At 37.2% G+C, this 24,883-nt stretch overlaps 2 protein-coding genes and 1 pseudogene across 2 annotated transcripts; 1 reads left to right on the forward strand and 2 right to left on the reverse strand.

The window, feature by feature from the left end:
• Positions 1–328: 328 nt before the first annotated feature.
• LOC103956378 (probable disease resistance protein At5g66900) lies at positions 329–8,534 on the reverse strand. The gene is given in 11 exon segments (XM_048575720.1): positions 329–455; positions 565–660; positions 1,424–1,488; positions 1,771–1,858; positions 1,993–4,244; positions 4,247–5,044; positions 5,269–5,480; positions 5,604–5,953; positions 6,285–6,540; positions 6,542–6,623; positions 7,211–8,534. Coding segments are annotated over 7 exon segments (2,808 nt in total). The 5' UTR covers positions 8,226–8,534; the 3' UTR covers positions 329–455; positions 565–660; positions 1,424–1,488; positions 1,771–1,858; positions 1,993–4,149.
• On the reverse strand, positions 4,827–24,883 carry LOC103957580 (annotated as a pseudogene).
• Positions 14,555–15,094, forward strand: LOC125473006. The gene has a single exon (XM_048575221.1). The coding sequence runs from the start codon at positions 14,555–14,557 to the stop codon at positions 15,092–15,094; it is 540 nt and encodes a 179-aa protein (XP_048431178.1).

Here is a 24,883-nt window from a genome sequence, read left to right on the forward strand (position 1 = left end):
AGGAAACTGCATCACCATGTCTAGGAATCTTTCATATGGTGATAGAGAAAATTTTGTTTCTTATCCTACTAAATTGAGAAAGCAAGTTTCGAAAGAAAACGAAAGCATAGAGAAAGACAGACGAAAGTTTTGAACCAATGAGCAATGATTGATTAAATATTTAACCATTATTTCTACGTTGTAGTTAACTCACTTGCGGTCGAGCACTTAGATAATACTAGATAGTAATGCCCGCACGTTGCTGTGGGAATAGAAATCTGCTGCAATATATGAATTTGAGCTAATAATACATGTTGGGATAACATTGATTAATCTAAATAAAAATATATCAGGATAGGAAAGATGTTTATTTGCTGCAAAAAAATTCTTATTTTGTTATTTTACAAAGGTAATTCGCTCCAACTTCCTTGGTATCATTGCTCATCTCCGCGACAACTCCTTGACATTCCAAAGAACTAAAAACGAATGCAAAATTACCTAATCAAAATTAGAAGCAAACCGAATGAACAATGAAAACATTTACGAACATGCCGTAAAAGTATTAAATGCGAAAGGGGAACAAACCTTTTGCACGGTGGTCTTGAAGCAAGTAGCATAACAAAATCATCAATGTGAATCGTGATCCTTCAAATCCTCCAAGAAAGTGGCTTGCTCGTTCTTCTTTTGGCATGAAGCGTGCACGGAAAAATGCATGCATAAAATAGGCAACAACATAGTGCAGGTTAATTATTTGGGTTGAAAATAAAAAACAAAGTAGCTGAAAAACTCAAAAACATCGTAAACTGGACATCTTTTAAACGCAAAATTGTAATATGTTGTTCATGCATGTGTATAACTCTGACATATCCAATAAAACACAACAAAACAAAGAATGCAATTTCACACAACACAACAGAACACATTAATCAAACAAACCCCAATACATAACGAAACAACAATCTAACATCCAAAATTCAAATAATTTGTAAAACATGAAAAATTACAGGAATAAATGAAGGAGAATGAGAAGCAACAAAACTAAACGGTCTGGGGGAAGCTGAGACAAAGGTAGGGCAATGGAAGTGTCTCTGAAAGTCTATAAATAAAATTTATCTTCTGGGTGGGGATTCGGTTTCAGTTTAGCTAAAGTCTCTGATGCAGTTTCCATGTTCCTTCCTGGGATCTCTAAACTCTTCCTCTTCCTCCAATGACCCAAAATTCCAAAATTTCCAACAGAAAAAAGGGTAAATTTATTACAGATTTTGAGGTAATTGCTAAGATATTTAAAATCCAAGCATGATAACATTACAAAGATAAATTTATCAATTAACTAATTAGGCTTTGAATAAATGAAGCTAATTCCCTTATAGTAACAAATTGTTGGTTAGAATACTACAATTTGATTAAATATATAATAAAAGAAAAATAGGAAAATGATGCTTACCAATATGGACATATGGATTGCTTCGAAAGAACGTAAATGCAAGGTTGTCATCCCAATGGTTTTGTCTGCAATAAGAAGTGTAATTAACTTAAAAAGAAGCATCATTGCTACTTGCTAGTCTTCCTACACGATCAAATCACATTGACCATAAACTATTACATGCAACTCAAAAGATAAAATGAAGATAAGAGAAATTCACTGAAAAACTTGAAAACACTTGCCGGAAAAACCCACTGATAAGCATTAGATATCTTTTAATAATTGCACAGTTAAAGCGTGATAGCTACGATATTCCTCTACCCATCAGAACCTAGAACACATAACTAATGAGTGTTAAAGAAACTTACCACGAAATTGTCAAAAGAGAATATAAGACCATACGCTTCATCCAGTTTCATGGCATATCATATCAGTTTATGAAAATCTCCTTGCAGTCTGTTGTTCAAAAAATCCAAAGTAAAAATCAACAACAGTAACTCATAACAACATAAAGTATAACCATTAAATTAAATTCAACATAACACACAAACAATTTCACTACTATACATAAAACTCCATAAATTCCTTACAACATAAACCTTGAGAGGTCCAATAGGTCTAGAAGTCTCAAAACCTTCTCCATATTCAGCTCCAGCCGCCTGAAAACACCGAAAAAGAGGAAAAAAACATAAATTCATCAAAATTCCCTACCCAAAACTAAGCTAAAAATGGAAAATATTCAAACCTCATAATCTCTGGTTTCCTAAACGCCACATGGATCTACATTAGAAAACATTGGAGTAGCAGTATAAAAGTGAAAGATTTAAGACATTTCCGCACAATTCAAGTGGTAGACATGTCAAAATTAAATTTTATTTGATAATTATCAAGGAATATGATCTATAAATGACAAAACCAAATTATGGTTGTAGCAATGATTTCACCTTTGTTTATTTTTCTTTTACAATAGGTCCTACATGTGTCTTAATCTCTTATAAACGGTTATTTGATTGAGTCTAAAAGCTTCAGTCAAACATTTCAACAATAAAAAATCTTTGATCCATTCAAATTATGTATTAAATTTTATTATCAAATATAGATGCACTGGGCAATTGAGACTCACGCAAAACAGAGGAAATACCTGCATACTCTTTCACTCTTTCCCTAGGTTCTGTCTACTGACAGGGAATTGTAAACAACAACATTATCAACTATGTTTACACTCGGTACGCAGAAAAATTTAAAAGAAAGAGGCCCAACATTTTAGCATGACACCAGTTCTCAAACTGCACATCTACTAAATTACCACAGTACTGTATCGATGACTGAAATGATCTTTGGAGCATCTGGGTATCCAGGTTTTCAATTAAAAAACTTATCCAATTGAATTCAATTTAAAAAATGATCTCTCGGGCATCTAGGTACACAGGCATGCATTCAAGTGCACAAACACACTCAAATGAGTTATGAATTAACAGAAAACATACCAAAGGCAGTGGGAAGCTGTACGTCGATGTCAGACATGAAACTTAGCTGATTCAACTAAGCGGGCCTGCTAACCAGAATGCTCAGACCTGTATCATATTTAATAAATACCCATAAATCATCATGACCTCAATCAAATATAATCAAGATAAGAAAAACATAACAGGCACAAATCACATAATAGAAAAGAAGTTTCACAACTCATCCACAATCATCAACAGCTAAATTAAACCCAAAAATTAATCACGATTATCCATTTGTATATCAAGTAGACGTGTAAATGGGTTGGGTTTATTGGGTTTGGATCGGGATTCATCTGATCAGTTAATTTAACGGGTTATCCAATCCTAACCCGTTAAGCAAACAGATCATCCCTTTCACCCGTTAACAATTTTTTTTTTTTTTTTTTTTTTTTCCGTTTCACCCGTCGTCTGCGCCTTCATCATCGACCTCTTCTGGGCCGCAGCTCTGGCTGCTTTTTTGTATTTCCCTAAGATCCATGAACAAACCACCCAGAGTTCAAAGGACCTCACCGACACCATTTTGGAATTCCCCGGACGGAAATCTCCTCTGAAGGCTATACACATGATCGAGCCGGTGCTCGACCGAGACAACCCTGCTTATTGGGACTTCCTCTCCTTTTTCTCATATCTTCCCAAATCCAAAGAAATCATCGTCAACACGTTCGAAGAGCTCGAGCCACCTGCCATCCTCCAGGTCATTGCTGAAGGCCTGTGTAAATTTCACGCCTTGGGAGACGTCGGCGAGGGGTGTGAATTTCACAGCGTTGGAAGATCCGCCGCCTTTGCCGAAGCTGAGGTATCCAGTGCCGCTGGATTTGGAGGAGAGGCAGTAGGAGAAGAACCGGTTGTATTTCAAGGCAGATTACTCCTGAGGGAGGGCCGAGACCGAGCAAACCGGCGGCGCCCGCTAAGAGTCCCTGATTGTTTTGGCCTATTTAACCATTATTTCTACGTTGCAGTAACTCACTAGCGGTCGAGCACACTACTGATCATAATTTGACAATACGGTACATCATAATTTAGATAATCATCTTGACCAAAGTAAGCAACCAAAAAAAAAAACAACTTATATAACCAAATGCATAAATAACATATAAGATGCAGTTAAAACACATTTTGTTTCATATATCATTATTTATATTGTGTAAAACAAGAACATGATACACCAAAAAAAAAAAAAAAAAACAACACAAAATATCTCAAGACTCAAGAGAGTTTGAAATAAAGAGTATTACAAGCTCATATGATGAAACATAGAAATTGGACAGAAGCAAGAACGAAATCACGAAAGACGGTTCTCATAACTGAGGATTTTTGAGCCAATTCAGATTGGTTTTTTCTTTTGCCACCTTGATTTTGTGTCTGTCTAAGAAGGATTCCCACAAATGTTTATTGTCTTCATCACAAATAACTTCCTCTAACTGCTCGGTTAGATCCCACGCTGATAGAGGCAACTCTTTCAATCCTGAGCATTGTCCCATGTTGATCCTTCTTAAACCGCTCATATTACCAATGTCTTCAGGCAACTTCCTAATGCCGAAACAATTATACATGTCAAGACTGCACAACTTAGTGAGGTTCTCAATCGAGACCGGAAGCCTTATCAAGTCTGTACAGGACCTTAGTCTCAGTACATCCAAATTCTCCAGCTTTCCGATCTCTTCAGGCAAGGCAGATAGCTTATGGCAGTTGGTGATACTAAGCACCTTCACATGAGCAAGATCACAGAGCTCGGCAGGCAGTTCCACCAAATCATGGCAATAGTCGATATTCATTTCCTCTAGAACTGGCCAGGCATCTGAAATTTTGATGGAACAATTGTGGAAAGCTTGACCCATGTTACACATGAATAAAGATATCTTCTTTAGACTCTTCAATGGTACGAAGTTCTTGGTTATGGAATGAATTGAAATGCGCTCTAATCTGATTCTCTTCAGATTTGATAATGATTCCAGAAGATCAAAATTATTCAATTCAGTAGGCAATGAACCATAGTTTGTGACTATTAGAACCTTCAGTTTGTCAATTTTCCGCACAAATTCAGGTAAGGCATTGTTCACCGTCTTAAAATTCAAAACTAGAACCTCAACTTGTGGTAGATCAACACTCTGCCATTGTGTTGGGAACGTTCCATCTGCAAACAATATGCTACGAGATAAGAGAAGGAGATTAATTGAAACTTAAGCGCAAATTTTAGCGTGTCTCTGTGTTCATGTGCATATATGCATGTGCTTGTGTATGCGTTCATGTGTGTGTGAGCACGCACGAATGTGAATATACATGGATAAGTATGCTGGTCATAGGTAGACGTGCATATGTGCACATATATGCATTTTATAAAGAGAGAGATGGGACAACCAGAGGAGATAGATAATAGGCGAGCATTGATGGGTTGAGGCTTCTCCTTCGTCAACCACTTGGGTTGATTGTGTCCACTTACGACAATCAGTCTTTTTCTATCTTCTATTGGATCTAGTTTTGCATTGTAGATAGCCAGCTCTCTAAGCATATCATGCTGGCTAACAAAGTGTTCGATGTAGTAGTCATCCAGAATCTCTATATTCTCCTTCCTGGTAACAAGCCAAACTCAGTCGGTTGCAGACTTGCAGTTGCATATTATGGTCAGAGTGACACGTGAATGTGGAAATATGGAATGAGAATATTATACAGGAGAAACTTAATAGCTTGCGTACCTAGTGATCACTAGATTTGCCAGACCTCTGCTGGCGAGTTCGTGGAGGTTCTTCACGGACAGAAAGTCCTCATCTAGCTTATATAACTCTGCCCACATATCAATGAAAGCAGCAGCAGAGATTCTTTGATCTTTAGGAAATGAAGCAAGGTCCGTGAAACATTCCTTGATGATAACTTCTAAGGTATCTATGCTACTTTGAAGGCAAAGAAACAACTCAGTCTCAGAATCAAGAATAGAACCTCTAGACCAGTCTGCTAGTCTTGAACGCCAGAATTCTGTAGCTTGTCCGCGAAGTGATTTCCCAGTCACTGTAATGGCAAAGGGAACTCTCTTACAGTGCTTTAGTATCTGCAGGTTAATTGTACCAAATGATGTCAATTACTATCCAGGTTGCAGACAGAAAGTTCAAGTTTCTTTTAACATCTCCATGGTTTCATGAAAATGGTTATTGACTACCTACTTATCTTCATTCTTATTTTAGTTTTAGTTCTTAATTAAAATCATATGCGATTAGTGAAAGATCTTTTGCAGGTTCATATGGTAAGATGGGTGTTCGCTTCTGTATGTGTGTACATATCGTAAAAGATCAAAACAATTTATTTTCCCCACTTTGTTGCCCCTATAATTTGTGAGGCCTTGGTATGTATATATGTTGTGAATTGCATAGTGAGAAATAAACCTTTCTCAGAAGATCTTCTGGAACAGACAAGCGATCTCCCAGGGATGCTGAATGACGCAAAAGAGTCATTGAATCTTCATCATTCAAAGCTTTGAGATTATACGGAGTGCCAAATCCTGGAAATTCAGATCTCGATGTCACCAAGATCTTGTAATTTCGTGATTTCAATTCATCAAACTTCTGAAGAAGAGATTTGGATTCGAACCAAACATCATCCAGGACCAACAGTATAGGATCTTGTCCTGCTTCCTGAGACTATGCGTTGATATAGCTCTTGTAGAACATCTAAGTTGGGCTCTTTAGAAACGGTGACAAAGAAGATATTTTTCTTGAATTTATCTATCAAAATACAATACAAGAAATATGTTAGATAAATGTGAAAACAAGGAACAATATACCATGGTAAAATTGAAGAGTATGAAACAAGTGAAGCAATTTTCTTAATGGAACCTGATCAATCATGAAGCTAGTGTAGTAAATGCTTCGTTACCCTGTCAAGTAAAATTTCCTACCCATGGGATTTTCCAATTATATTCCTCTCATGAACCGTATAACAGATATCCAATAAGACATGGGGACGATTCTTTACCATATAATGCATGAGTGAACTATGATATCCGAGATATACCACATATTAGTCATGGAAAAAAGAAAGCTTGAATTTCGAAACCAGATATCCAATAAGACATGATATTCAAGCATTTGAAATATTACATTTGTGGATTCACTTTGATGTTATATATATCCGAAGCTGGGTTTGATTTGGGCATAAATAGGTGCTGTGAACTCATACAAAGGGCTTCAACTCAACAAGCGACATCTATAACATACTACTAGTAGTAATCGAGAGAAAAAGATGTTAAATTACAGATTAATTCTACTATAACACTTCTCAATTAATCAGCAATTAGAAAGTAGTATCATACCTCTGACTTTCTCATCTTGACAGAATTTCGAGGCCAATGTGGTTTTCCCGCATCCTCCCGTAGCAGTCAGCACTAACATTGAGAAATCGCCCTCAAGAAGCTTCTTCCTTATATGCCTCAAAGGCTCATCCAATCCAACTGTAACACGTGGAGGTTCTGGAACTGAAACCAAATCATGAAATCCTTCTTGATTTTGTATCACAACATTCTCTTTGCTTCCAACCGAACCAATTTGGTGGACAGCAGCCAAGATCTCCTCCGACACAGCCAAGGTCTTGATCGAAACACCAGATGTCTCCCTTGAAACAGCCAAGTTCTCCGTCGCAACACCAAATGTCTCCCCTGAAACAGCCAAGTTCTCCGTCGCAACACCAAATGTCTCCCTTGAAACAGCCAAGTTCCCCCTCGCAACACCAAATGTCTCCCTTGAAACAGTCAAGTTCTCCGTCGCAACACCAAACGTCTCCCCTGAAACAGCCAAGCTCTCCGTCGCAACACCAAATGTCTCCCTTGAAACAGCCAAGTTCTCCGTCGCAACACCAAATGTCTCCCTTGAAACAGCCAATTTCTCCCTCACAACACCAGCTATCTCCCTTAAAAGAGCCAAGTTCTCCCTCGAAACAGCCAAGGTCTCCACCCCATTCCTTATTCCCTCCACAATCAGTACCGTCAACAACCTGTTTAGACACTTGTCCAAACTGAGAAGTTGCTTGGTGTATTTGTACTTTTTGAAGCCTTTCCACCGGCTAGGCTTGGAGCACTTGAGAACTAACACTTTCCCATCCTCCATTAGTTTCTCAATTTTTTCAACTTGCATGTTTGATTGAGCCAACACCGCGTTGTACTTCGCAATGTCATCGATCAGCGGCTTTAACGCTTCTAGCGTGGAATCGAGATCTCCGAGGAGCTCTCTAAACATCATAGTCTTGTCCTTGACATCCTTAACAGCATCATACAGCAGAGTAAACACTGGTCCCAGAGCAACACCTGCAATAATCTCCCCAACTCCTACCATTGCAGCTTCTCTCAAACAAAACCCGACACCGGAAAATCCGAAAACTAACTAGTAATAATTGCAATCAAAACTTAAAGACAAGAGAAGAACATAGCAGTATGAAAAACCCAAATAAAAATGCTCATTATATGAGGAAGAAACCGATTCTGAGTCAATAGGAGGCTAAGAATTTCTTACCAAGCAAATTGCAAAAGCTGCTTTCTGGGAAACTTCGAAACTAAGATATTTTGCATTGACTGACCAAGAAGAAGCTTCCGCTAACCAATATATCACACCTACCACACTCATGGCTTTCGACAAGAGCGTAATTACAATGCAATGATCCGAAGATAACTAAATAAGATAATAATTTAAAATTTTCTAGACCGCAACGCAAACAGTACCATTTTCCATCCCTTTTTGAAAAGTGTTGTGTTCCCTCGCAATCAGTCGCAAGTTGGAACCTTTTAATTGTGTTTTCTTTCTCCGGTCACCGCTCACTTCCAACTCAGCAACCACTACTACGGTGTTTCTTTTCTCAGAAGTAACAAGAGGAAGTTTTTACCCAAAAAGTAACTTTAACTCCGACCATATAGGCAATTTTACTGATCTACCCTTTTAAATTTATTTTCTATATTTTTTGTACCACCACACTAATAGGAAAATTGGAATTTCGTATTTTTTTGTTGTAAAAAAATCAACATTCTAAACACTCTTGTTTAAAAGAGCAAAACTCAAAATATTCATCTCTAAGAGATGTTATAAAAGAGTCTCTATCATAACAAAATGAACGATCACTCTTTAAATTTATAGTGCAACTATTCACTTGCTAAATGTTAAAAAGAAAAGAAAAAAAAAACATTGGAGGGTAGACCATTGAGCAAGGAGAAAATGAAGAGGGAATATTGTTTTATAAAATGAGTGAGCTGAGTTTGAATTTTTAATAATAAAATGTTTAAAATTTGTTAAAATAGAGTGTTGTTGGAAATGAAAGATAAAGTTGAGTAGCTAAAATAATATTTTTATATCGTTCACTTGCTAGTTTAAAAAAAAATTAGAGTTTCTCTTGGAGAGATGCTCTAACTGGATCCAAAAGTCTTTGAGCCGCAAAAGTTTTAGCCCATATTATGCACTTGAGCCTATACATTTTTGTCGTCTTGCAATCCTTAGAGCAGTTCCACCCCTAAGAGCAATTCCACTCCAAAAGACTTTGCGCCAACACATTTATCCACTCAATGAACAGTGATAGACCCTAATGAATAGTAATAGGTCAAGAGCATCTCCACCCCTAAAAAAAAATAGCCTAATCAATTTTATTAAAATATTATTATTATTTATTATAAAATAATAATTGTATTAAAAAAAAAAAAAGATAAGTCACCTTTCCACTAACCCTCTGTACTCTTCCTCTACATCCCCAATCAGTTCTCTCTCTCTCTCTCTCTATTTTCTCTCCCTCTCTCTCTTTTCCAGCTCACTCTCGTGAGCTCTCCTTCTCCTTCCTCTTCAAAACCTTCAACAAATCAAACACAAAATATTATTTTTGTAATCCCTGGAGCTCAAGGAACCCAACCATGGCCTTGCATGCGGCATCGGTGCATGGTGCGAGGTCCTACCATTGAAGTCGAGAGCTTGAGCTCTCAATCTCTAACCCAAGTGATGTTTCTATCACTGTATTGTGTTCTTGAGCTTTAAATCCTGTTGTGTTGCAATTTTTGTGGTTAATTCGAGGGCTTAATTCCTTGCATGTGATTCCGACAAAGGAAAACGGACAAACTCCTACGAGTTCAAGGTCCAATTCTCGGTGAAATCTCTTGCATTTCACCTGGGTAAGCTCTCAATCCTATTCTTATGGTTTCTAACTTATAAATCGTGTTGGAAACCTTTGCTTTGATGCAAACATGTTGTCGGTGCATTTTTTTTTTTCTTCAGATTTTCCGACGAACTCGACCTCCACAACAAGTCCTTCTCTGGCGCAAAAAAAAATAAAAATAAAAGTGACTAATGTCAGCCTGCATCAAGTAGGTCGTCCCATAGGTATGTCGATTATGGGCCAGTCTCTTGCCTGGCTTAGGCTGGGTGTCGGCCTATCCGCTAGGCTGGAGTGCAAAGCCTGGGTGTCGGGCCATTTTTTTGGCTGGGTGCCGGCCTATCGGTTCCCCAGTGGAACTGCTCTTAGAGTAGGTCGAAAATGAGGTCTATCTTAGATCTCAACAGTTCATTCATGAAAAAACATGTTCATGAGAGAATTTCCGCTAATATTTGTGCTCTAAAAGAAGGTTGAGTACTACTTTTACTCATTAACTCCTGGAAAATAATTCATAAACCTACCACTAGTCATCATGATCAACGTAAAGGAAATCAAAATACATCCAAGACGGGTTTGAACATGGACGTCTTTGCTTTCGCCTCCTTGAAGATGTCGTAGATCACACTGAAAACTGTTCCCCCACTACCAGCAGATCAGACAATATAACTTTGAAAATGTGAGAAAAATTGATTAAAAAAGATTAGCAATAACAGATTCTAAATTATCCAAGGCCAAATTCACATATGATGTGCTTCGTGACAACGTAATATAAAATTGTAAGCACGTTCTTGGTTTTGAATTACGGATCAACTTCAATAATCATGCTGCCAAATGAAGAATTAAAAATCAATAAAAAGAGACTATTGACTGGACTCGATTTATTTTTTCGGTTGAAAAGATGATATATAATGGATTATGTTAATCGAACTACATTACATATATGGTATGGTTTTAAAATTATAGTAGTAGTTTTACTCTCTAAACCAGCACAAGACAGTAAAAAAGAACTAAGACATCTGGATTAGCCATCAATTATAAAATAGACTACTTTCTTCCTGCACAGAGTAATTAGAAAGATTTAATTTCCGATAAAACAGTAGTACCAGTCAATCCCCAATTTCCGAATTTTATTAAATAATAAAAGAATAGAAGTGAGAGGAAAAATTAAAAATCAATAAAAAGAGACCATTGACTTGACTATATTTATTTTTTTGGTTAGATGGATGATAATAAAAAAGTGAGACATTCTTAAATTTGCAACCCAAAATAAAGAGATTCTAAAAACAAGCAATACAAAGTTCGATTTTCTCTTACGTTATTGGTGATCAAGCAAGATAAAGAATAACATAAGGCTATTACTACTATTAGTTTGGTTATAAGCAAACATCATGCACAAGTTGTTTACTAATTAGTATTACTACTATTAGCTTGTATCATGACTGTTTTCTTTCTGTTATTCATACACCCAAGACATTGTAAGAAATAATGTTGATTATTCAAAACAAATCAACAACTAGTTGCACAGAGTCACAGTCAGTGATACTCCCATATTGATAAAGAAACAAAATAAAAAGGAAGTCGACTTCCAAAATAAAATAAAATGTATATAAATATAGAAAATTGTTATTAGCACTCCAAAAATCTTCGATGAGCTCTTTAAACATCATAGTCTTGCCCTTGACATCCTTAACAACATTATACAGCAGAGTAAACAATGTTCCTACAACAGCCCTTGCAAAAAGCCCATCCTTAACAACATCAGGGGGCGTTTGTTTGCCCTCACTAACTCGGACTGGACTAGACTGGACTAGCTATTAGTCCAATACTGTGTTTGTTCCATACTGGGATTAACATTAATGAGACTAAAGGGGACTAGTATGGACAAAACCCTTCACTAAGAGGTCTTAGTGAGACCCCCCAATAACCATGGGACTAGCTAAGACTATCCTCTATTTCTCGTCCTTGTCATGTTCAACGACCACTCCCAACAGACTCCTCGTCTTCGCCGGTCACCTAGATCAATCATTAACTTCCCGACTCTCTTTCAGATCCATTTCACAACCAACTTTCATATAAAATATACCAAATTGAAGCTGGGAGTGACAAGATTACGATTTTACTTGAATCGAGGCCAAAATGTGGTCGAATGTGGCCGGAAAATGGCCTGGAAGTCTCGGCCTGTTTGGGCTTCTTCAAATCCATGACAAATTCGAGCATGCAAAGCTAAGATCTCGGTCCAGTCGGTGATGAATTTTTTGGCGGTGCTAACTTCATCCAATTTAATGAGGGTTGGCCAAAAAACACATTGGGAAACCTGCAACTCGTCGGGAAAATTGGAGCTGTGAGGTTCCGTTCAAACAACGCATAGCTAGAGAGGGAGGGAGGATAGAGAAATAGAGACTGGAATCAATAAGGAGTTTGATCAGGAATGAGAAAGAGACATGAATTGAGAGGTCTGAGAGGAAAAAAAGAGGGAGAGGGTGAGACGATGAGAGAAGAGGAAAAGAGTGGGACGGAAATGGTAGGAAAAGATGGAGAAAAAGATAAGATCATAATAAAATATTAATAATTTATATATTAAATAAAATAATATTAGAATTTGTTATTATACAGCTTCTTAGTCCAATACTGCACCAAACGCTTCACTAAGTTAGTCCAGTTTAGTCTAGTCTAAGCCAGTCCAGCTTAGTCCTTGAAGCTAATCCAGTCCGAGATAGTCCGGCGCAACAAACGCCCCCTCATAGTCTTGTCCAATTTTACGGACCGCAACGCAAAACTGTTGGTGTGCATGGGGGATTTCTTCTTTTTATTTCTTTGTGGACAAGGAATCCGCTTACCAGAAACCTGTTTTCCATCTTTTTTCTGAAAACTGTTGTGTTCACTCGCAATCAGCCGCAAGTTGGAACCTTTTAATTGCATTCCCTCTCTCCGGTCACCGCTCACTTCCAACTCAACAACCACGACGGTGGTGGTACTTTTCTCAGAAAGAACTAGTAACAGTAACAAGAGGAAGATTTTACCCAAAAAGGTAACTTTAACTCCTAACATGTAGGCAATTTACTAATCTACCCTTTTAAACTTAGGGGTGTATTCAATTAGGAATTTCGTGTTTTTAGCCGTAAAAAATCACAACTTTATTTTAAAAGAGCAAACTCAAAAATTGATTCATTCTATCAAAACTTTATTTTTGTTGTAAAAGTTGTATGGTGTATGCCAAATCCCACATGCATTTGGAAAAAGGTGAAAATGATAGTAATATATTTATTATTATGTAATATTGTCAAAAGTAATCATCGAATCATTTTTGGATGTTCTAATAGGAGTAACTCTATTAATAGAGTGATCCATGTGTTATCAAAACACACTACGAAAGAAAGAATCAAATAAATAATATCAGTATATCTCCCTCCCTCTCTTTATCTGCCATCTCTTGTGTTATAGATAATAAAGTTATAGTGTGATATTTTGCACCTGCTTTACTCCTGTCTTTAGCAAAGGTTATTTCTCTAACTTTTGCCTATTTATAACATGTTATCAGTACGACTCTCTAACCATTTCTCATTTCCCTTCGCTGAAAGAAAAAAAATGTTTCCTCCTAGGATTTTACTGTTCTTCTTCTTCCTTTGCCTCACCTATTGGATATACCCTCGTGAAGAACTGTTTGCACCATGTCTGCTTCTTGTTCTCAATTTAACAATTACTTATATATTTGATTTCTTGTTTGGTGTAGTTCGTGATTACTAACCCAGTATTTATTTATGTTAATTTTACTGCGATCAAAGATGGTGCGGTATCATCACCCATCTTGAACTGCAGATTTAATTTTACTGCAATTTTAGGTGGTGCGGTATAATCGTCCACTCTGCATATTTAAATTTGCTTGCTATTTAATTTTACTACAATTTTAGGTAGTGCGGTATAATCATCCACCCTGCATATTTAAATTTTCCTGCAGTTTGAGTGGTGCGAAATAATCGCCCATCCTATGCTTACTTCAATAAGAATGGTGCGGTACAATCGTCTTTCTCATCAATCATGTAAATCTCAAGCCTTAAGTTTCGAGTGCTTATCATTTTGGATTGAATATCAAAATGAAAAATTTGTAAGAACTAGAAGTTCTAACACTATATTCCTCCAGGAATACATATTATTGCAAGTTCTTACACATCTCTCTTTTACAAAAGAAAATGACTAACTTGGCAAAACTTGATTTTGTTGCCTTGGACATTGCTAGGAAGAACTACCTTACCTGGGTAGTGGATACCAAGATCCATCTGGAGGCAGGAAATCTTAGAGAAATCATTAAGGAGGAAAACTATACATCATCTCAAGATCAGGCGAATATCATGATCTTTATTCGTCGCCACCTTGATGAAAGACTAAAGAGCGAGTACCTAACGGTTGAAGATCCATTAGCTCTCTAGAAGGCATTGAGAAATAGATACAATCACCAGAAAACAATGATTATTCCAAGAGCTCGTTATGAGTGGACTCACCTAAGGATCAATATTTTAAGTTAGTGGTTGAGTACAATTCTACGATGTTCAGAATTAGCTCACAGATGAAGCTCTGTAGGGAAACCATTAATGAGGAAGATATGCTGGAAAAGACTTTCAACACCTGTCATGCCTCCAACGTGCTCCTGCATCAGCAGTATAGAGAGCATTGCTTCACTGAATACAACCAGTTGATATCTGTGCTCTTAGTAGCTAAACAAAACAATGAGCTCCTCATAAAGAATCATCAGTCCCGACCGACTGGATCGGCACCATTCCCAGAAGTGAATGATGCTTCCCTTGAAGGGAATACCACATCCTATTGTGGCAATAATTACAAACAAGGACGTGGCTCCAAGCGAGGCCAATCAAATGGGAAAGGCAAGAACCATGGTGTCCAATTTCACAAACAGGTTCTAAGGCATAATTTATGCCCGAGCTTTAAGAATGCAAATCGCCACAAAGGAAAAGCTTATATGAACAACGTTCTTAGAAACTCTGAAGGAGCTTTCTATAGGTGTGGTGGCAATGGGCACTGGGCGCGTACCTGTTGTACCCCAAAACATTTGGTGGATCTATATTAAGCCTCCCTTAAGGAGAGAGGTGTCAAGATCAATTTCCTTGACTAAGCTAGACCAATGGATATACCTGATCCAGTGCTCAACTTATTAAGGCAGTTGAACACAAACCACCTAGATGCTTCAGAATTCATTATGGAAAGAGGGAATGAAGTGTATCGGTCCGATTGAATCATTTATGTTTGATGTATTTTTTATTCTGAACTTGTAGTTTAAAACTCGCATTTCAATTCAATAAAAGTGGCATTTCAATTTCCTTTTATGAATAAGTTGTTTTTAACTGTGAGCCCCTTTACTCAGAAAACATGGATAAAAACTGTGGTTATTCTCAAAACATGAGAAATAGTGGAGATATTTGTCTTGCAGACAGTGCAACCACGCATACAATACTTCATGATCGAAAGTATTTCTCAAGTTTAATGCTTACAAAAGTAAGGGTAACAACAATATCAAGCCAATTAGACGCAATTGAAGGCTGAAGGAAAGCCCAGATTATGTTACCAAATGGAACAATATTGTCCATACAAAATGCGTTGTATGCTACTCGATCTACTCGAAATTTGTTGAGTTTAAAAAACATACGTTTAAATGGATACCACATTGAAACGAAAAATGCAGAAAATGTGGAGTATCTATGCATTACCTCTAATGATACCCAGAAACATATATTGGAGAAGTTGCATGGTTTGTCGAGTGGATTACATTATACATACATAAAGACAGTTGAATCACATACTGTCATGAACCAGAAGTTCATTGATTCAAAAGTTTACATGCTTTAGCATGACCGTTCGAGCCATCCAGGATCCACCATGATGCGTAGGATCATTACCAACTATAATGGACATCCATTATTCAATAGACACATTGTTATCTCAAATGATACCTTTGCAAGGCTTGTTCTTAAGGGAAGTTGGTAATTAAACCATCACAACTAAAGGTTGATGCTGAATCCCCATCAGTTTTGCAAAGAATTCAAGGGGATATTTGTGGGCTTATTTAACCATCTTGTGGACGATTTCGATATTTTATGGTTTTGGTTGATGCATCTACCAGATGGTCACATGTTTGTCTCTTGTCTACTCGAAATGTAGCTTTTGTGAGACTTTTTGCTCAGATAATTAAGTTGCAAGCACAGTTCCCAGATTACCCCCATTAAGTCAATCTGACTTGATAACGCTGGTGAATTTACATTCCAAACCTTTGATGATTACTGCATGACATTGGGCATTGATGTTGAACACCCTATTCCTCATGTCCATACTCAAAATGATTTAGCAGAAGTATTGATCAAGCGGCTTCAGTTAATAGCTCGCATTCTGCTTATGAAAATAAAATTGCCAGTTTCTGCATGGGGACATGTCATCTTACATGTTGCATCATTGGTTCGATTGAGACCTATAGGCAACCACCAATACTCATTAGTACAACTTATGTTTGGGTATCAGCCAAACATTTCACATTTACGAGTTTTTTGTTGTGTTGCTTATGTGCCTATTGCACCGCCACAACGCACTAAAATGGGACATCAGCGCAGACTGGGAATTTATGTGGGTTTTGATTCACCATCTATCATTAGATATTTGGAACCCTTAACAGGTGATATATTTACAGCTTATTTTGCGGATTGTCATTTTGATGAAACAGTCTTCCCGTCATTAAGGGGAGAAAATACCGTTCCAGAAGGACGGTAAGAGTTGACATGGGCTGTTCCCACCTTATCTCATTTTGATCCACGAAGCACTCAATATGAAAATGAAGTGAAAGGATCGTTCACTTTCAAAGTATTGCTAATCAAATGTCATATGCATTTAGTTTCAAAAGTGAGAAAGTCACATATTCCAGCTGCAAATGCACTTATAAAAATGGATGTCCCTATTGGAAAAAATAAAGTGGCAGCAAATGAATCATCTGGTGCACGCCTGAAGCTTGGTAGACCCCTAGGTTCAAGAGATTTAGCCCCTCGAAAGAGAAAGACGAGAGCACAGCTGAATCCAAATGAAATCATTCAAGAAAAGAAAAGGAATGATAAATCCCCAATTCATGATTCTGAAAAGGAAAATGTCCTTGATGAGACACATGTCCCTGAAGAGACAGAAGTGCATGAAAGCAAATAAATCTCCATAAATTATGCATGTACTAACGAATTGTGGGATCAAAATGAAATAATCATCGACAATATGTTCACATTCTCACTAGCCAGTGAAATCATATTAAACAATGATATTGAGCCCCGCTCTGTTGATGAATGCAAACAGAGAAAAAATTAACCTAAATGGAAAGATACAATCTAGGCAGAATTAAATTCCTTAGAAAGACGAAGTGTTTTTGGATCGATAGTCCAAACCCCGCCTGATGTGAATCCTGTGGGTTACAAATGGGTATTCACAAGAAAGCACAATGAGAAAAACGAGATTGCAAGATATAAAGCACGACTTGTTGCACAAGGTCTTTCACAAAGACCTGGAATTGATTATGAGGAGATGTACTTTCCTGTAATGGACGCAATTACGTTCCGTTACTTGATAAGTTTAGTGATTTCAAAAAAACTTGACATGTGACTTATGGATGTCATCACCGCGTATCTATATGGAGAATTAGATACTAACATATATATGAAAGTCCGAGAAGGACTTAAGTTGCCTGAAACGACTAATAAACCACAAGTATACTTTCAATCAAATTAAGGCAATCATTATGTGGGCTGAAACAATCCGGACGAATGTGGTATAATCGTCTCAGTGAGTATTTGATCAAAGAAGGATATATCAACAATGTCATTTGCCATTATGTGTTCATTAAGAAATCCAATTTTGGATTTGCTATAGTGGCAGTATATGTCGATGATATGAACCTAGTTGGAACTTTTGAAGAGCTCAATAAAACTGTTGAATATCTGAAAAGCGAATTTGAAATGAAAGACCTTGGGAAAGCAAAATATTGTCTCAGCCTACAGATCGAGCATTGTGCTAGTGGAATTTTGGTCCACCAATCAGCTTATATTGAAAAAATCCTGAAGCGATTTGGAATGGACAAGGCTTATCCACTTAGCACGCCAATGGTCGTTCATTCTTCGGACATTAAGAAAGATCCATTTCGTCCAAAAGAAGATGATGAAATGGTCCTTGGTCCAGAAGTACCATATCTGAGTGCAATAGGTGTTTTATTATATTTAGCACAGGTACTCGACCATATATAGCTTTTTCAGTTAACCTGTTAGCAAGGTATAGTTTTACTCTAACAATTCGTCATTGGAAAGGAATAAAAGATGTTTTGCGATACCTTCGTGGGACAACAAACATGAGTCTCTTCTACTCAGAAAAATCCACAAATGACCAGATCTTTACTGGATATGCAGATGCTGGTTTCCTCTCTAATCCTCATAAAGCCGTCTCACAAACTGGATATGTGTTCACTAATGGAGATACAACAATCTCATGGTGCTCAACAAAGCAAACACTAGATGCTACATCTTCCAATCACTCGGAAATACTTGCCTTACATGAAGCAAGTCGTGAATGTTCTTGGTTAAGATCAATGATCCATCATATTTGGAATTCATGTGGTTTAACTTCAAAGACAGACACTCCAACTGTCATCCATGAAGATAATGCAGCCTGTGTTGCCTAAATGAAGGGAGGATTCATCAAGGGCGATAAGACTAAACACATATCTCTAAGGTTTTCCAGTGCACATGAGCTTCATAAGGCTAAAGTTATTGATATCAGACAAATCCGTTCCAATGAAAATTTGGCAGACTTGTTCACCAAATCTTTACCAAAGTGTACATTTCAGAAGTTAGTACAGGGAATCAGATTACGTCGGCTTACCAATCAACTAAATTTGAAGAATGCAAAATCATGGGGAGATATAATTCAGGGGGAGCATCCATGATACATGCATGTTGTACTCTTTTTTCTTCGATCAGGATTTTTCCCACTGGGTTTTTCCTATCAAAGTTTTAACGAGGCAACATAAGCTTACATAACACTATATCAATAATCCAGGTAAAGTTGTACTCTTTTTCCTTCGTTATGGATTTTTCCCACTGAGTTTTTTTCCAAGCAAAGTTTTAACGAGGCAACTAATGTTGATATGTGGGCATCCAAGGGGGTGTGTTGTAAAAGTTGTATGGTGTATGCCCACATTCCACATGCATTAGTATACCTACATCCCACATGCATTTGGAAAAAGGTGAAAACAATAGTAATATATTTGTTGTTAAGTAATATTGTCAAAAGTAGCCATCATATCATTTTTGAATGTTCTCATGGGAGTAGCTCTATAAATAGAGTGATCCATGTGTTATCAAAACACACTGCAAAAGAAAGAATCAAATAAATAATATCAGTATATCTCCTTCCCTCTCTTTCTCTGCCATCCTTTGTGTTATAGCTACTAAAATTATAGCATGATATTTTGCACCCGCTATGCTCCTGTTTTTAGCAAAGGTTATTTCTCTAACTTTTACCTATTTATAACAATTTTAAAGAGACCATTGACTTACTCTATTTGTTTTTTTGTTGGAAGGATGACAATGGATAGGCGAGTCAAACTATACTTCATATAAAGTTTGGTCGTTAGATTACAATAGTAGCTTTATTCTCTAAAATAAGCACAAGACAATAAAAAAGAACCAAGACTTCGGGATTAGTCATCAACTATAAAATAGGCTACTTCCTTCGCACTTAGAGCAATTAGAAAGAGCTAATTCCCAGACAGAACAACAATTCTCAATCCCTTATCTCCAAATTTTATTAAACAATAAAAAAGAATACTCAAGAATACAGGTGTGAGGAAGAACTAAAAATAAATAAAAAGAGTTGGTGTGATGATAACAGATCAAGCGAGTAGAACTACACATAAAGTTGGTCATCGGATTACAATAGTAGCTTTACTCTCTACACCAACACAAGACAGTAAAAAAGAACCAAGACTTCAGATTAGCCATCAACTATAAAGTAGGTTACTTCCTTTCTGTTCAGAACGATTAGAAAGAGATCATTTCCCAATATAACAACAGTTCCCAGTCCCTATCTCTCAATTTTATTAAATAATAAAAAAGATAATAAAAGAATACACATGAGAAGAAGTATTAAAAATTAATAAAAAGAGACCACTGACTCAAATTATTTTTTAGATTGGATGGATGATAATGGAAAAGTGAGACACTTTTAAATTTGGAACCCAAAATAAAGAGATTCAGAAAACAAGCAATACAAAGTTCAATTTTCTCTTACGTTGTCAGTGATCAAGCAAGGTAGGATAAACAAAAAAAAGTTCAATTGACTACGGAGGAAGACTTGGAAATTAACCAGGAAACTGCATCACCATGTCTGGGAATCTTTCATATGGTGACAGAGAAAATTTTGTTTCTTATCCTACTAAATTGAGAAAGCAAGTTTTGAAAGAAAACAAAAGCATAGAGAAAGACAAATGAAAGTTTTGAACCAAAGAGCAATGATTGATTAAATATTTAACTATTATTTCTACGTTGCAGTTAACTCACTTGTGGTCGAGCACTACTGATCATATTTTGACAATATGGTAAACCACAACTTAGATAATCTTTACCAAAAAAAAAAAAAAAAAACATATAGATATAACCCAGTGCATAATTAACATATTAGGTGCAGTTAAAACACATTTTGTTTCGTATAATCCAAAAAAATATAGTACACATTATTTATGTTGTGTAAAACAATAACATGATATTTATACATAAAAAAAACAACACAAGATATGAAGACTCAAAAGCGATTGAAATAAACAGTATTACAAACTCATATGATGAAACATAGAAATTGAACAGAACCATGAACGAAACATGTTGCTCCAACATTTATTGAGGAAAACAATGCAACGCAAATCAGAAACATGTTGCTTCAACATTTATTGAGGAAAGACAGGTTTCATCACTGAGGCTTTTCGAGCCAATTCAGAGTGGATTTTTCTTTTGTCACCTTGATTTTGTCTCTGGCTAAGAAGGAATCCCAGAAAGGTTTCTTCTCTTCATCACAAATCACTTCCTCTAACTGCTCGTCAAGATCCCACACTGATAGAGGCAACTCCTCCAATCTTGAGCATTGTCCCATGTTGATCCTTCTTAAACCTCTCATCTTACCAATGCCTTCAGGCAACTTCCTAATGCCGAAACAATTATACATGTCAAGGCAGCGCAACTTACTGAGGTTCTCAATTGTAACCGGAAGCCTTACCAACTCTGTACAGGACCTTAGTCTCAATACATCCAAATTCTTCAGCTTTCCGATCTCTTCAGGCAAGGAAGATAGCTTATGGCAGTTGGTGATACTGAGAATCTTCATATGAACAAGATCACAGAGCTCGGCAGGCAGTTCCACCAAATCATGGCAATAGTCGATATTCATTTCCTCTAAACCTGGCCAGGCATCTGAAATTTTGATGGAACAATTGTGGAATGCTTGACCCATGTTACACATGAATAAAGATATCTTCTTTAGACTCTTCAATGGTACCCAGTTCTTGGTTATGGAATGAATTGAAATACTCTCTAATCTGATTCTCTTCAGATTTGATAATGATTCCAGAAGATAGAAATTACTCAATTCAGTAGGTGATAAACCATAGTTTGTGACTATTAGAACCTTCAGTTTGTCAATTTTCTGCACAAATTCAGGTAAGGCATTGTTCTGTCTTAAAATTCAAAACTAGAACCTCAACTTGTGGTAGATGAACACTCTGCCATTGTGTTGGGTACGTTACATCTGCAAACAATATGCAACGAGATATGAGTAGGTGAGAATTACATTAAACTTTACTGCATATTTTAGTGTGTGTGTCTGTGTGAGCACATGCATTTGCGTGTGTACATATACATGTACTTGTGTATGTGTTGATGTGTGTGGAGAACATAAATGATAGTGCTATTCAAATCTGAGTGTGTGTGTGTGTGTGTGTGTTTGGATGTGAGCACGCACGAATGTGTATGTATGTGTGTGTACATATGCTGGTCATAGGTACATGCATGTATATGCATTTTATAAAGAGAGAGAGATGGGACAACCAGAGGAGATAGATAATAGGCGAGCATTGATGGCTTGAGATTTCTGCTCCCTCAACCAGTTGGGTTGATTGCGTCCACTTACGACAATCAGTCTTTTTCTATCTTCTATTGGGTCTAGTTTCGCAATGTAGATACCCAGCTCTCTAAGCATATCATGCTGGCGAACAAAGTGTTCGCTGTAGTAGTTATCCAGAATCTCCATATTCTCCTTCCTGGTAACAATCCAAACTCGGTCAGTTGCAGACTTGCAGTTGTATAATATGGTAGGAGCTACTCATGAACATAGAAATTTTCAATGAGAATATTATACTGGAGAAACATAAAATCTTGCGTACCTAGTGATCACAAGATTTGCCAGACCTTTCCTGGCGAGCTCGTGGAGGTTCTTGATGGACCGAAAGTCCCCATCTAGCATATATAACTCTGCCCACATATCAATGAAAGCAGCAGCAGAGATTCTTTGATCTTCAGGAAATGAACAAGGTCCATGAAACATTCCCTGGTGATAGCCTCTTTGTCACCTAAGGCATCTATGCTACTTTGAAGGCAAAGAAGCAACTTAGTCTCATAATCAAGAATAGAACCTCTACGCCAGTCTTCTAGTCTTGAAAGCCAGGATTCTGCAGCTTGTCCGCTAAGTGAGTTCCTGGTCACTGTAATGGCAAGCGGAACTCCCTTACAGTGCTTTAGTATCTGCAGGTTAGTTGTACCAATTGATGTCAACTACTATCTGAGTTGCAGACTGTAAGTTCAAGTTTCTTTTAACATCTCAATGGTTTCATGAAACTGGTTAATGACTACCTACTTATCTTCATTCTTATTTTAGTTTTAGTTCTTAATTAAAATCATATGTGATTCGTGAATGATCATATGCACGTTCATATGGTAAAATGGGTGTTCACTTCTGTATGTGCATACTTGTATTTGTATACTGATCGTAAAAGATCAAAACAATTTCTTATCCCCACTTTGTTGCCCTATAATTTGTTAGGCCTTGAAAAGTATATTTTGTCATGAATTGCATAGTGAGAAATAAACCTCTCTCAGGAGATCTTCTGGAACAGACAAGCTATCTCCCAGGGCTACTGAATGACGCAAAAGAGTCATTGAATCTTTATACTCCAAAGGTTTGAGTTTATACGGAGTGCCAAATCCTGGAAATTCAGATCTCGATGTCACCAAGATCTTGTAATTTCGCAACTTCAATTCAACAAACTTCTGAAGAACAGTGTTGGACCAAACATCATCCAGGACCAACAGTAGATCTTGTCCTGCTTCCTGAGACTTTATGCGTTGATATAGCTTTTCTACATCTAAGTTGGGGTGTTCCGAAACAGTGACACAGAATATATTTTCCTTGAATTTACCTATCAAAATACAATACAAGAAATATGTTAGATAAATGTGTAAACAAAGAATATATTTTTTTTGAATTAAACCTTGATCTCAAGTACAGCCCTAGTATATGCAAAGAGTATGAAACGAGTAAAGTTGTTGTCCTAATGGAACGTAGTTGAATCATGAAGCTAGTGTAGTAAATTCCTACCCATGAGGTTTTCCATTTATATTCATGTAAGACTCAGATATGAACTGTATATCAGCAATGGGGACGATCCTTTACTGATATAACGCATGAGTGAGACTAATATCCAATAAGACATAATATTCAAGCAATTGAAATATTACACTTTGGATTAACTTTGGTGTTATGTATATCTGAAGCTGGGTTTGATTTGGTAAAAATAGGTGCTGTAAACTCATACAAAAGGCTTCAACTCAACGAACGACATCTATAACATACTAGTCGTACTAATCGAGAGAAAAAGATGTTAAATTACAGATTAATTCTACTATAACACTTCTCAATTAGCTATTAGAAAGTACTATCATACCTTTGACGTCCTTATCTTGACAGAATTTCATTGCCAATGTGGTTTTCCCACATCCTCCCGTAGCAGTCAGCACTAACATTGAGAAATCGCCCTTAAGAAGCATCTTCTTCAAATACCTCAAAGGCTCATCCAATCCAACTGTAACATGTGGAGGTTCTGGAACTGAACCCAAATCATGAAATCCTTCTTGCTTTTGTATCACAACATCCTCTTTGTTTCCTACCGAACCATTTTTCTGGACAGCAGCCAAGATCTCCTTCGCAGCAGCCAAGGTCTCACTCAAAACACCAAATGTCTCCCTTGAAACAACCAAGTTCATCCTGGCAACACCAAATGTCTCCCCTGAAACGGCCGAGTTCGCCCTCGCAACACCAAATGACTCCCTTGAAACAGCCAAGTTCTCCCTCGCAACACCAAATGTCGCCCTTGAAACAGCCAAGTCCTCCCTCACAACACCATCTCCCTTGAAACAACCAAGTTCTCAAACGTATTCCTTGTTCCCTCCACATCCAGTATCGTCAACAACCTTTTTAGACACTTATCCAAATTGAGAAGTCGGTTGGTGTATTTATACTTTTTGAAGAGTTTCCACCGGCTAGGCTTGGAGCACTCGAGAACTAACTCTTTCCCATTCTTCATTTGTTTCTCAATTTTTTCTACTTCCTTGTTTGATTGATCCAACACCGCTTTGTACTTCGCTAAGTCATCTATCAGCGGCTTTAACGGTTCTAGTGTGGAATTGAGATCTCTGAGGAGCTCCTTAAACATCATAGTCTTGTCCTTGACATCCTTCACAACATCATACAGCAGAGTAAACAATGTTCCTACAGCAGCCCCTGCAAAAAGCCCCCCAGCCAT

Source organism: the organism of the source record quoted next, unplaced genomic scaffold (genome assembly GCF_019419815.1).
Source record: "Pyrus x bretschneideri cultivar Hongxiangsu unplaced genomic scaffold, Pyrus_bretschneideri_v1 Contig8, whole genome shotgun sequence".
Lineage (NCBI taxonomy): Eukaryota > Viridiplantae > Streptophyta > Magnoliopsida > Rosales > Rosaceae > Pyrus > Pyrus x bretschneideri.